Genomic DNA, 12,500 nt, shown 5'->3' with positions numbered 1-12,500 from the left:
GTATCTTTTTGTAAAATTATGAAACACGGTGAGTGCATCCTCTTGTGTAGGTGTGCCACGAGACACGTGGCAGGCTTACTACATGGTACCAGTGATACTCCAGACCCGCCTTTCGTCAGGGCAAAACTAAACTAAACTAACTCAAACTAAAGCTCGGACAGGGCCCAAGTGGAATGCAGGTAAAGTCACAGGGCACCAGTCGAGGTATCGAAAGGCCTGGAGGAATGCCCCGCCTTTTATCAGTGATGACGGTGATTCATCCATTCGTCATGTGCTCAAAGTCCAGATTTAGTTTCTGGGTGACACTGATCTCATAAAATGCATGGGAGAGGATCCCACCTTTCACTTTGCCTGGAGTGTATGTGGGACAGAATTTATCCTTTCCTTCAATGTTTGGCGGGACTCGTGTTTAAAACTAACTGGACCAGGTGCCTTTTTTAGGGACTACGTCCTTAGCTATCTTTTCAATTTCTCATGGTCACTGATTTATTTGATTTATATTTAAATTTCCCCTTGGGTTAATTTTTGTAATTTAGATCTTCCTGAAAAGTGTCCACTTCATCTAGGTTTTCAGATTCATTGATATAATATTGTACATTATGAAAAAAAAAAAAATCTTCCCTGAATTTGTGTTAATGTCCACCCTTTCATTCTGGATGTTGTTATCGATCTCTCCTTTTTTTCTCCCCTTCCCCTTTCCTTCTCCTTCTCTCTCTCTTCTTGTTCGTGCTTGCCAAAGGCTTATCTACCTTGATGGTCTTTTCAGTGACCAGTTCTGATTAGTTTTCCGGTTTTACTAATAAATGTAATTTAAGGCTATACATGCCTGTCTAGATCAACCTTCACCTGCATCCCACAGGTTTTGATACTTAGTATTCTCATGGTTGCTTGTTTCTGAACAGTAAGCTTGGCGACAAGTATCTGTTGAGGCCCATTGTCCTTAATCTGGCAACAGCTGGGGTTTGCTCAGCCTGCCCTGCTGCAGTCTGATCTCATTACTTTTCATTCTTGGCTGCCTGCGGACACAAACGCGGAAAGGAAATTGTTGACAAATTTGCTTTAGAAAAATGAGTCTCATCAGAGCCCAGATGGACTCCTTGCGGCAAGGATATTTTTAAGTGAGATTGGTTAGCACTGCCTCTAGGCTGGCCAGAGAGGGGCCTGCTCCCGGGGAGGGGAACCTGGGCCATCTTTCTTGTGTTGTCTAAATGTTTAACTTATCTGAAGAGCACTAAAGAGGCCGTGGGCCACAGTGCATTAATGGCCAGTTGGGCAGGACGCCTTGGAGAGCAGCTCAGCGCTGACATGGTGAAATATTATTCTCCCCGATAGCTCCTGCAGAACTGTAAATCAGGCGTTTAGCAATCAGGCCTGCGTGTCAGGCATGCAGCCACGGCCCGCCCAGATTCCGGCCACTTCCGAGTCCCTCCAGAAAGATCCTCCCCAAAGCTCTGGCAGCGTGTTGAAATGCTCCCCCTCCAGCCCACCCGCCTGCCTGGCCATGCATGAATCGGGCTAGAGACACCTTCTGCCGAAAACCTTCAGGCTGATTTTGTTTCTTACGAAGGACTCTTTCCTTCCACCCACTCTGCTGACCCGTGTTCCTTCTCATGCATCTCAAAACTTCGTCTTCCACAAAGGATAAATGCCTCAGTCAGCTTGACCTGGGATCAAATCTCCGCACTAGCTATGGGACCCTGGGAAAGTCACCTCTCTGGGCCTCAGTTTCCTTATCTGTTAAGTGGGTGTGAGTGAGAAAAAAAAAAAACCTTCCTTGCAGGGCCGTTGTGAGATTTCAGTGAGAAAATGCGTGTGTGATGCCTGGCACTGGGTAAGAGCTCAAACACGTCAGGGCCGGGTAAGTTAACCTCTCAGTACCTCAGGTAAGGGGACACGCAACAGAATCCACCTGCCGTGGCTGTTGGAAGGGGACGTGCACGGGCAAACCCTTTGGTGAGCACGCCGTCCGCGTCTGCGACTGCATGATGCGTGTATTATTCCTCCCTGTGCCTTCCACTCAGCTCCAGACACACGCACACCCTACTTTCCAGAAATGCATTCAGGCCATCGGTACACCGCTTTGTTCACCTTCAGGGTGGGGAGCGAAGGTGCTGTCCCGGGTCAGTTGTTAATTGTGTGACTTCCGTTTTGCACAGACCACGTGAAGGTGGTGTGCTAACGCACAGTGTTTTTCATCTTTCATCTGTCTTCCACGTTTACACTGGGAATTTCTACCTCTCCTGCTGTCAGATTTTGCTTGTGCTCCTCCAGGCTTCCAGCTCCTCCGAACCTCTCTCTCTCCCTCTTTTCCTTTGACCCCACCGTCCGTGCGTGCATCTGCAGTACTGTACAAGTCTAGATTTCCTGCTGGGAATATTCTTTCTCAAGCTCAATGGCAATCCTGGGAGAGGCAGCCTGGCGAGCTGGCAAGTGCAGGGACCGTGGGGCAAGGCGGCTTGGATCTGGATATTGCCTCTGCCACTGTGTGACTTTGGGCTGTTCACTTAACCTCTCTGTGCCTCGGTTTCTTCACTTGTAAAATGGATGCTATGGACTGAATGTCCGTGTCCCCCTCCAAATTCATACATTAAAGCCCTAATCCCTAGTGTGTCTGTATTGGAGGCGGGGCCTCTAAGGAAGTAATTAAGGTTAAATGAGGTCATAAGGGCGGGGCCCCATCTAACTGGATTAGTGTCTTTACGAACAAAAAGACCTGGCAGGTGCTCTCCTCCCCGACCATCTCCTCTCTTTGCATGTGCACTGAGGAAAGGCCACGTGGAGACACAGTGAGAAGGTGGCCTTCTACAAGCCAGGGGAACAGTCCTCATCAGAAACGAAATTTGCCGGCACCTTAGTCTGGGACTTCCAGCCTCCAGAACTGTAAGAACACTAATTTCTGTTGTTTAAGCCGTCCAGTCGGTGGCATTTTGTTACAGTGGCCCGCACACACTAATACACTAGGGATAATAGTGAGGCTTAAACACGTGTATACACGTAAACAGCACAGAGCGGTGCCCAATACCTAGTAAGCACTCAGTGTGCTGCAGCTGCGACTGTTAACTGAAAATGTAGTTCACGCCTTACAGATTCAGGACCCTCGAGTTATAGAAAGTTGATAGAACTTTCTATAAGATGCGAATGTTCTGTTCTGTCCAATACGACAGCCACCAGCTACGTGTGGCTATTAATGAAAATTAGTTAAAATTAAATTGGAAATCGAGTGCCTCGACCGCAGTAGCCGTGTTTCAAGTGCTCAGCAGCCGCGTGGTGCTCGTGGCTGCTGCACTGGAGAGCGCAGAGGGGGACATGTTCGTGGTCGCAGGAAACTAACGGACCGCACTGCGCTCAGGCATCGGCTTTCGAATGATTCTGACTGCGACCTTCGCTAAGAAATACATTTTCGATCACACAGAGATTTCAATCACTGGAACATAATTTCTATTACTAAAACACTACGCACCACTACTGTTTGTGATGGACCCTAGCATGTTCTTTTTTATTTCTTATTCTTTGGTCGTTGAAGACATTGCGCTTGATCTTGACTCTTTAACTGGGCCATGGTTTGCTGTTTGAAAAATGCTAGCGTTCCCTGCCTGCTGCGAAGCAGGGGTGAGGGGTGAGGGAAAGGCAGAATGATTATCAAGGCTCAGACCAGACATTTTAAATACCTCCCTTCGCCCAGTTCCCACAGCGGCCATGTGGCTTGCCAATCCCCCCATTTCACAGAGGAGGATGTGGAGACTCAGCTAAAGTACCTTGTTCAAGGTCTTAGAGCCAAGAAGCAGGGCTGGGGCTTGAACTTGGGTTCTTCTGACCCCGAATGACCCCGAAGAGCACCCTAACTCTTTCGATAAGGCGAGGCCCATCAGCGGAGGCACAGCCACCGGGGCAGAGGTGCCGTGTCATAGTCCTTCATGGATTTCACCAGGTAGGAGCTCCCCCCTGTCATTTACTTTTCACGTATCTTTAAATAGATTTTCCTTTTCACATGTTTAAAACCTTAGCTTCATTCTAAGCAATATCAGCCATGAAACTGCTGATGTAATGTGCCAGTCATTTTCTTCCTAAAACAATATGTAGTGAGGAAAAAAACATAAGTTAAACAAACAAAAAAAACCCCTTTTTGCAATATTTTAAATCAAAGCCAGCCACATGAAGCCTGGGTCATGCTGTACCCTGGGTGACCCATGAATACTGTGCAGCTGATTGACAGCTCTCAAGGGCTCAGTGTGGTGTTTCTCACTGGCATTAGGGTGGGACAATTCCCCATCGCACAAGGCTGTCCAAAGTATGGGGTTATTTGGCGCCCCTGCCTGCCCAAAGCCATCGGTTCTTCCTCCCATGTCCAACTGCACCCTCTCCCCGTGGGGACGGCACTGCCCTTGCTGAGAGGCGCTGGTCTAGATAAGCACACTGAACAGAGCGAGGTGGCAACTGGTTAGCGCAGGCCAGGCGGCGGAGGCCACTGTTCTGGGAACAGGGCTCAGCAGGCCCCGAATCGAGGGAGGCGGGGAGTATGGGATGTTCAAGGGATTAAAAGAAGCCTAAACACCTAGTGGTCCTGGGGTAGGAAATGAGGGAGCGGATGGTAGGAAAAGAGTTTGGAGAAGTCGGTGGGGGCCAATCCACGAGCCTTTTATTTTTATTTATTTATTTGCTTGGTCATATATTTTTCTTTTTTCTTTTTTAAGACGGGCCATTGAAGAGCTTTAAGCAGGGAGTGACACGTTCAGATTTTCCCTTCACCAAGTCTGCTGTGGCCATTGTCGTGAGAACAGACCGGAGGGTATTGGGCTGAGTCTGTAAGCAGACTCCCAGCGTCCCTTTCCGCCCTCTCTAATGTCAGAGTTTTCACTTGCACATCACTGCCCAGAATAAGACTACATTCCCCAGCCTCCTTTGTAGGAAGGTGGGGCCATGTGACTAAGCTCTGTCCAATGGGATGTGAGCAGAAGTTATAAATGCAGCCTCTGGGTGATCCCCTTGGGCGTGCATGTAGTGGCAGTGTCAGACCATGTGGTCAAGGGCAGCAAGTGTCCGCCTTCTCCTTGCTGGAATCACTGATCTTGCCCCCTGGCCTTACTGTCCGTGCCACCTGCCTGCTGGGGCCAGTCTGCCTCCCTCTCATTCCTGCCCTCGCCATACCAGACCCTGGATATCTTCCCCAGGGACAGCACCTCCCCCATCCGCACCTCCCGACCTGACATTGGCAGCCTGCCCATTAAGCCAATGGAGAGTGAGGAGGGCCCTTCGAGGGGGGCTGCTTCATCCTGCCTGCAAATTCTGTTTTCCTTTAAAACATACCAAGAAGGGGGTGGACGCTGGAGGCAAGACGTACCCAAGACACATCTTGTTAATATGCTGCCATTTCAGCCAAGAGAATGGGGGATGCTGCCATGCTTTTTAGGGTCACCAAATATCATGGATATGACAACCAATCAGGGGCATGATATAATGGTGGTTAACACCCTGCCATGTGAGAGTCAGCTGCCCCTGCTTTTTCCACTTTAGATCCTTTTCCTTCTAGCACTGTGTCCACTTATAATGCCACTGAGGGTGGTTCCCACAGCTCTTGGGCAGCAGGTGCATGAGTGTCAATCAAGCCTGCGTCTGTGCCCCTCCGCCCAGCTGATATTTCAATGACGGTCTCTCGGCTCTGGATTTTACTGCAGAATAGGCGAGTTGGCTGGGAGCAGGAGATATGGTCGTCGATATCTGTGCTCCAGCTCCAGCCATCGGCTGTGATTCAGGGCCGGGCTGCTCACCGCCATCACAGTCTTTGCCGTATCTCTGAATTGCCGTACTATTATTGAATTATTGTGAAATCAGGAGTGGGCAAGCTAGTGATATTTTTCTAATTCAGAGTAAAATACATATCTAATGATTTAAACAATATGCCCCCCTACCAGATACCCCCACCCCCACTCCGCAAAGCCCCAGTGGCACTGGTGGCCCTCTGGTGGAGAGACCCATTTACTGCGCAAGTACAGAGTGCACGCCCTGTGCTCTCTCATCCGTCCCCCATCATCAGCAAAGCCTGGAAGGCAGGGGCTTTTCGGCCACCCGCTGAACAGATGAGGAAACCGAGACTCAAGGAGATGAAGCGATTCGCCCAAATCACACGGCCTGAAGGTGACAGCACCAGGACTCAAAGGCAGATCCAACTGATCGGAAGGAGCTTGCCCTAAACTCAGCACACACATCCCGAATGGTGTGAACCTGGCACCTACTTCACTTCTGACTAGTCCTTACACCTCACACTCTCCACGAGTGCTTTCACCTGGGAGTGTGATCTAACTCAGATTCCAGCTTCCGCCCTTGCCCACTCCGGTCTGTTGTCCACCCGGCAGCCAGAGGGAGCCTCTGATCCGTAAATGAGATCACATCATTGCTCTGCTCAAAACCCTGCCACGGCTTCTTGTCACTCTCAGATTATTATCCAAAGTTAACAACGGCGCAAAGGGCCCATATGACCCGCCCCAACCCCCACTGTCCACCACAATCCTTCCTGCTCCTGCTCCACCCGTCCTGTTCGTGGAACCCACCTCAGGGCCTTTGCACGGCTATCCTGTCAGCCTGGCACACTCTTCGCCCAGATACCCACATGGCCCACTCCCTCGCCTCCTTCACATCTCTACTCAGATGTCAGAGAAGCCTTACCTGGTTACACCGAGCAAAACAGCAGCCTGTGACGGTCTCCTCCCTGCCTCTGCTGGTCCCCCTTGCGGCCCTTCATCTGACATTATATATTCAGCTGTTTATGGTTTGTCTCCTCGACTGTAAGTTTGATGCCTTGAAGGCAGAGATCTTGCTGTGTTTTGTTTGCCATCAAACCCACAGCACTTACAGTAGGATCTGGCAGACGTGCATTCTCCACAATGGCTGCTGCATGCAGCAGAAGCTGACCCCCTATCGACTGAAGGATGACAGGCTCGGAGCAGAAAGGGATCTGACTTTGGTCCCTAAGCCTGACTGACCATCCATGCGAGAGCCAGCCCCCCAGATGGCCTCCCTGGTAGCCACAGAAGGCTGCCCTTTAGATTTTGACAGGGGCTCCTTGCACCAGCCAGCAGTATGTTTTCACTTATGTGAGTCTTAACTGCTCCATAGTGTAACATGGCTTCCATCCAGTTGAGGTGCCCTGGGGGCTTCTGGCACTGGGGACATTTTTGAAAAAAAATTTAGAGAAAAAAAACAAACTGGCTTCCCTGAGTAGCTCCAGCTGGTAACTCAGATCCTTCTTCAGGGATGCAACTTCGACTTCAGGGTGAGCAAGGAACAGCAGAGGGGGCAAGACTCTGAGGCATCACCTGAAACACACACCCGTCCTGCAAAGTACCTAACTCTGAGCTTCATGTTCAACCAAGACTGACAAAGCATCTGAGCAAGACTGACAAAGCGCATGCTGTGTGTTTGGCGTTTTTCCTTCAGGAGCTTCAGACGCATATATCTGTCTGTCAATCAAGTATCTTCTACTGGAGTGTCCCAGACACCTCAAACCCTAGGTGCCTACGACAGAAGGTGCCCCACTACATCCTTCAACTCCCCCATTTCGTCCATCTCAGAGAATGGTCCCACTGCCCTGGTCAGACAACGCCCAGGAGACCCCCTCGACTCCTCTTTCTCCTCCCCGCCCCCATGGACCAGCAAGTCCTCCGGGCTTTACCTCTACCCTACTCTGGCAGCCAGAGTGGTTTCGTAAAAACCTAAGCCAGGTCATGTGGCACTTCCTGTTTCATGTCCTCTGGCCCCATGGCTGTCCACAGTGCTTACGTTAAACCCTGAGGTCTCTGAGCAGGTCTGGCCCGTGCGTCTCTCTACAGGCTCATCTGCCCCAGCCGCCCCGTGCTTTGCTCACTCACGGCTGTCAGTCAGCCTCCTCTCTGATCCTGGATTACTTCACGTGTGTTCTCACCTTAGGGCCTTTGCACTTGCTGATCCCGCCTCCCTAAATCTCCTCCTGGCCGGCTCCTGTCACCGTGCAGGCCTTGGCTCAAGTGTCGCCACCCCGGGGGGCCCTGTCTGACACCGCAGGCCCCCTCCCTGAGAATGCAGACCCCCCTGCCCCCACCCCATTCCTCTCGCCCATCACTCACTGTCACATCTCGTTTTTCTCACATCCTGTTCCACTATCACAAACTTTCTTTAAAAATTTGTTTGGTTTGTTTACTGCCCGGGCCTGGGGGATTTAGGGTGAATCAGACAGATATGGTCCCTGTTAGTGTCATAGAATGAAACTAACATTCTGTGAAAGAGACAGGGAAAAGTTAAATCTATCCTGGACTTTTCAAGTATAGGGGCCATTAATTTCCATTTTTTGCTAAAGCAAGTTGGGTGTTGCTATTTGCCATCGGCTGAGTCTTTACTATATTAGGTTCCATAAATACTTGCCGAATTCAACTGCCGTGTTTATTTTGTTTTGTTTGACTCATAAATTCTCTCCCTCTCCCTCTCTCCTTCCCTCTCCCTTCTCCCTGTCTCTTCCTCTTCCTCTCCTCCACTTCCCTCCCCCACCCCAAGCCAGGAGTGGTCTGTAAAGGAAGCCGGCACACTGCTTTTTACTAAAGAGATGCACTTGGGCCTTGATGCTAGTGGCGTTCTCCACTACTCCAAAGCTCTTTTTTCCCTTAAAAAGTTTCTACCTCGATCCTCTCTTTGAAACAGATATTGGACAGAGTTCAATTTTTTTCATAGAAGGACTGAAGCTCGAATGGCTTGCCTAGACTGGTCAGAACACAAGACCAATGCTTTCAGCAAGATCCCCTCCCCCACCTCCTGAAACTCTCAGACTGTAGACCAGAAAGGAAAACCTATATCCTTTCCTGATGATGGTTTGGAATTCATAACCTTCATATTTCTATTTCACAGTTTAGTCCCCAGGGATTTCCCAGATTTTTGGGAAAAAACTTCCTACTAGGATAACTAGAATTGTACAGTTTATTCTAGGTTGCCTTTATTTTTCAATCTGTTAAACCAATACTGCAAATATAATTTACAAAGCCAGAAGATCCCCACATTACTTTTCTCATCAGCCACAGAAACACCTTCACCTAGAAGCAAGCTGCGTGCTCTTTCATTAGAGGTAAGCAATGCATTGTATTTCCCTCTTTGCTTTGGCTACCAGGAAGCTCAGAGATCAACTCTGAACTTAACTGCAGTAGTTAGCCTGAGCTGGGCTTTTCTGGTATGATGTCTTACCTTTATTCATTACATTGCTATCTATTCCTTCGCTTTTGCTTTAATAGTTCTGTTTTAAATATATTTCCCACTTGAAATTATTCCCAAATCTTTTTGACATAGGCTGGGTGTAAACAAGTAAATTAAATTTATTTCTGAAGCTCCTCTCCCCCATTTCCTATCTCCCTTGGTACTTGCTTAGGGGCATGGGAGCGGATACTTTAAATAAGCGTAGTCCCTCTGCTTGCTCTGTCTTTGTAAAACATGCTTTCAGGGGAATGTAAATTGTTTTTAAAAGCTTCTTTCCTGGCCCACTGCTAATTATTACTGACCCAGGAGGATCTGTACTAATTTGCCTTAATCGACTTATTAAAGAGCAAATTTCAGGAGGAAGAAACTACGCAGCCTTTATTGGATTAGCAAAACGCCAGTGGACATCACCACTAGAGCAGAGAGGAAGGCCCATTAACTGCCCAGGGAAGCCCAGATAATCTGGCTAAGTGTGTTTTCAATAAGCTGTCGCTGGCCACAGTTTTGTGCCTTCCTGGGGGTTGCTAGCAAAAGGAAAAAGAAAAGGCAGCGTCTTTCCCCCCCAGACCAGATGCAGGTGGTTAAATACAGCGCATACGAAATAAAACAAGCAATTCCAAACCTCCAGGTCATTGAAGAACAGATGCGTGTCTGCAAGGTTGAAGATCATCTCTTCCATCATCAGGCCGATACGCACGGACGTCGTGGTGTCCTGTTAGAAGAGCGGAAGGTCTCATGTGACTGAGCCACTGTCACCTCAGCCCCCATCGCCCTCCTTATGAAAGGCAGTTTTGGTCTTTCCTCATTGGCCCGGCTCGCACATGGCCTAAAATGTGTCTCTGCATGGGGTCAAGGTGATAATGTGCAGCTTTGAGGTTCCACTTCTAGTTTTTCATCGCCTACATTTATTTACCCTCTTCAGTATTTTGATCTCTCCCCAAATGCCCCTGGAATTGCAACTGTGTTTAGTGTTGTAAGGACCAGAGATGGACGTAATAAAGAGAGCCTTTTGGAAATGTGTGTCTTCAAGGGGGCCTGAGAGATTTCGGGGAAAGCAGTATAAACTATGTATGCACACTGGGAGAACTGGAACGCTGATTCTCTTTACAACAATCTCTCAGTGATATTTTATATGTCACTGATCTTTAACAATAGAGGATTAATTGTAAAAACAAATTCACCAACAACACCTGGTATGGTGCATCCATATCAGGGAAAAAGAGGCGGCTATTAAAAAAAGTGAAGGCATGCTAGAGCTACTGATATGAAACTATTATCAAGAAATACAGTAGTAAGTAACAAAAGCAAGCTGCATCGTAGTATAACGGAGGGAGCACAGGTGTGTGACAAAAGGGTCCATTCTCGCTCTCCTTTGCTTTTGTATACACATGGTGTAGGACACTGCACTGCTCTTCATCCATATTTGGGGGCCCTTCCTGAAGAGCTTCTCCCTGTAGGAGGATGATACATACAAGGGATCGACAAACCGTGGCCTATGGGCCAAATCTGGCCTGCTGCCTCTTTTCATATGGCTCACGAGCTAAGGATGATTTTTATATTTTTAACAGTGTATTGCCTATGACTGCTTTGTGCTTTGAGGGCAGAGGTGAGTAGTTGCGACAGAGGCTGTATGTCCCGCAAAATCTAAAATATTTACTATCTGGCCATTCCCAGGCTGCCGGCCCCTGATATAGACCCTTCCTGTTGGACTCAGGTGTGACCATGTGACTTGCTTTGGCCAAAGATATATGAATAGAAGTTATATTTCACTTCTGGTCAGAAGCTTTAAGAGTCAGTGTATGGTTCAACATCTCTCTCTTCCCATTTCAGAAGACTGAGTGTTCCAGATAAAAGCTTTCCTGTCAGCCTGGGTTCCAGAGTAAACATGATGTAGGTTGGAGCTGGACATGTATCATAAATGAAAAATCTACGAGATTTAGGGGATGTTTGTTACTGCAGCACAACCTCACCTATCCCAACTGATACATGTAGAAAATATGTAGCAACAGGGGTCTTAATCCTGGCTATATACTATAATGGTGTGAGGAACATTTAAAAATCCCAAGGCACAGGTGGCACCCTGGACCGGTAAAATCTGAATTGCCGAGGGTGGGGTCCAGGACTCAGAAACGTTTAAAGCTCCCCACAATGTGCAGCCAGGTTTAAGAATCACTGGTCTAAAAAGATGTACAGCACTTGGTAATATTCCTGGTTAATATCTAGGAGGTTTTACTCGGTGCCATTTCATAAGTATTAACATTTAATTCACAAAGCTCTTTTGAGGTGAGCACTATTATTTTTCCATTTTTCAGATGAGAAAACCGAGGCTCATGAAGGTCATAGGTAACTCGCTCGAGGCCACATAGCCAGTGAGCGCTGGGATTTGTACCCAGGAAATCTGGTTCCAGAACAGCGCTGCTTCTGAGGAGGCCTGGGAGTGGCTGGGGCTGAGACAGAAGCAAAGGGGGCCTTGAACTGTCATTCTATACACTTCCTTCCTGTTCGAATTTTTCTTTTTTTTACCGAAAGGCTGTATTACTTCTATTATAAACATAAATAATTAACGACATCAACCCTTCCTGATCCTTGAAAAAAAGGGAAAAAATGTAGCCGGTGAGCTCAGCTTCACACACACAATCATGAAGAGTCAAGCCCAGGAACACTGGCTGTTAGGTGAACCGCCTCATCGGGGCTCTAAGTGCTTAGCACGCCAGGTTCTGGCCGGAAGTCGCAGGGTAGAGCACTCAATGAACAATGAAGAGCAATGAGGAAAACAAACATTTCCGGGCCAAGGTGGGAATCATTGTGTGACCTGGGAAGAGGTTCTGGGAGTTTCCATGCTTTACTCATACCTAAACCATTTCACCTCTGCCTAACTGCATACTCCTTCTTGGCGAGGCTGTCTATACCCTCGTCATCGATCACCAGCCCACAATCTACTGGACCAGAAGCAAGAAGCAGCTGCCATCCAGACTCATCCACTGAAAGGATTTACTTAGAAAAATATCAACTCCCAGGATGGCACATAAAACAGGAAAAGTAATTATTGTGTACAAAATGGCTTATCTGTGAAAAGTATTTGTAAATTTAGAAGAAGGTAAGTACTCTTTATTGATAAAGCTGAAACGATGATTTATGGATCTTAGGAGGATGTACAGAGAAAGCGTGCATGCGTGTGATGGGGCAAGGATAAGAAAAGCGGAATTCTTGACTTCTAGTTTAGGAAGCCAGAGATCATGCCCAAAACAGAAAAAAAAAGATCAAGAAATTTGGAGGTAAGTACCCAAATCAGC

General features: G+C 48.0%; 1 protein-coding gene across 1 annotated transcript in view; it reads right to left on the bottom strand.

Annotated features, from left to right (window-relative positions):
• EYA2 (EYA transcriptional coactivator and phosphatase 2) overlaps positions 1 to 12,500 on the bottom strand; it is a 144,530-nt gene that overhangs the window by 25,632 nt on the left and 106,398 nt on the right. The window contains exon 8 of the mRNA XM_025039735.1: positions 9,830 to 9,919. Within this exon, the coding sequence (XP_024895503.1) occupies positions 9,830 to 9,919 (90 nt within the window). The remainder of the gene's footprint in view (positions 1 to 9,829; positions 9,920 to 12,500) is intronic.

The sequence above is a fragment of the Pteropus alecto genome, unplaced genomic scaffold (assembly GCF_000325575.1).
Source record: "Pteropus alecto unplaced genomic scaffold, ASM32557v1 scaffold45, whole genome shotgun sequence".
Classification (NCBI taxonomy): Eukaryota; Metazoa; Chordata; class Mammalia; order Chiroptera; family Pteropodidae; genus Pteropus; species Pteropus alecto.
The sequence above is the reverse complement of the archived record's forward strand: the minus strand, read 5'-3'. Positions and strand labels throughout refer to the sequence as shown.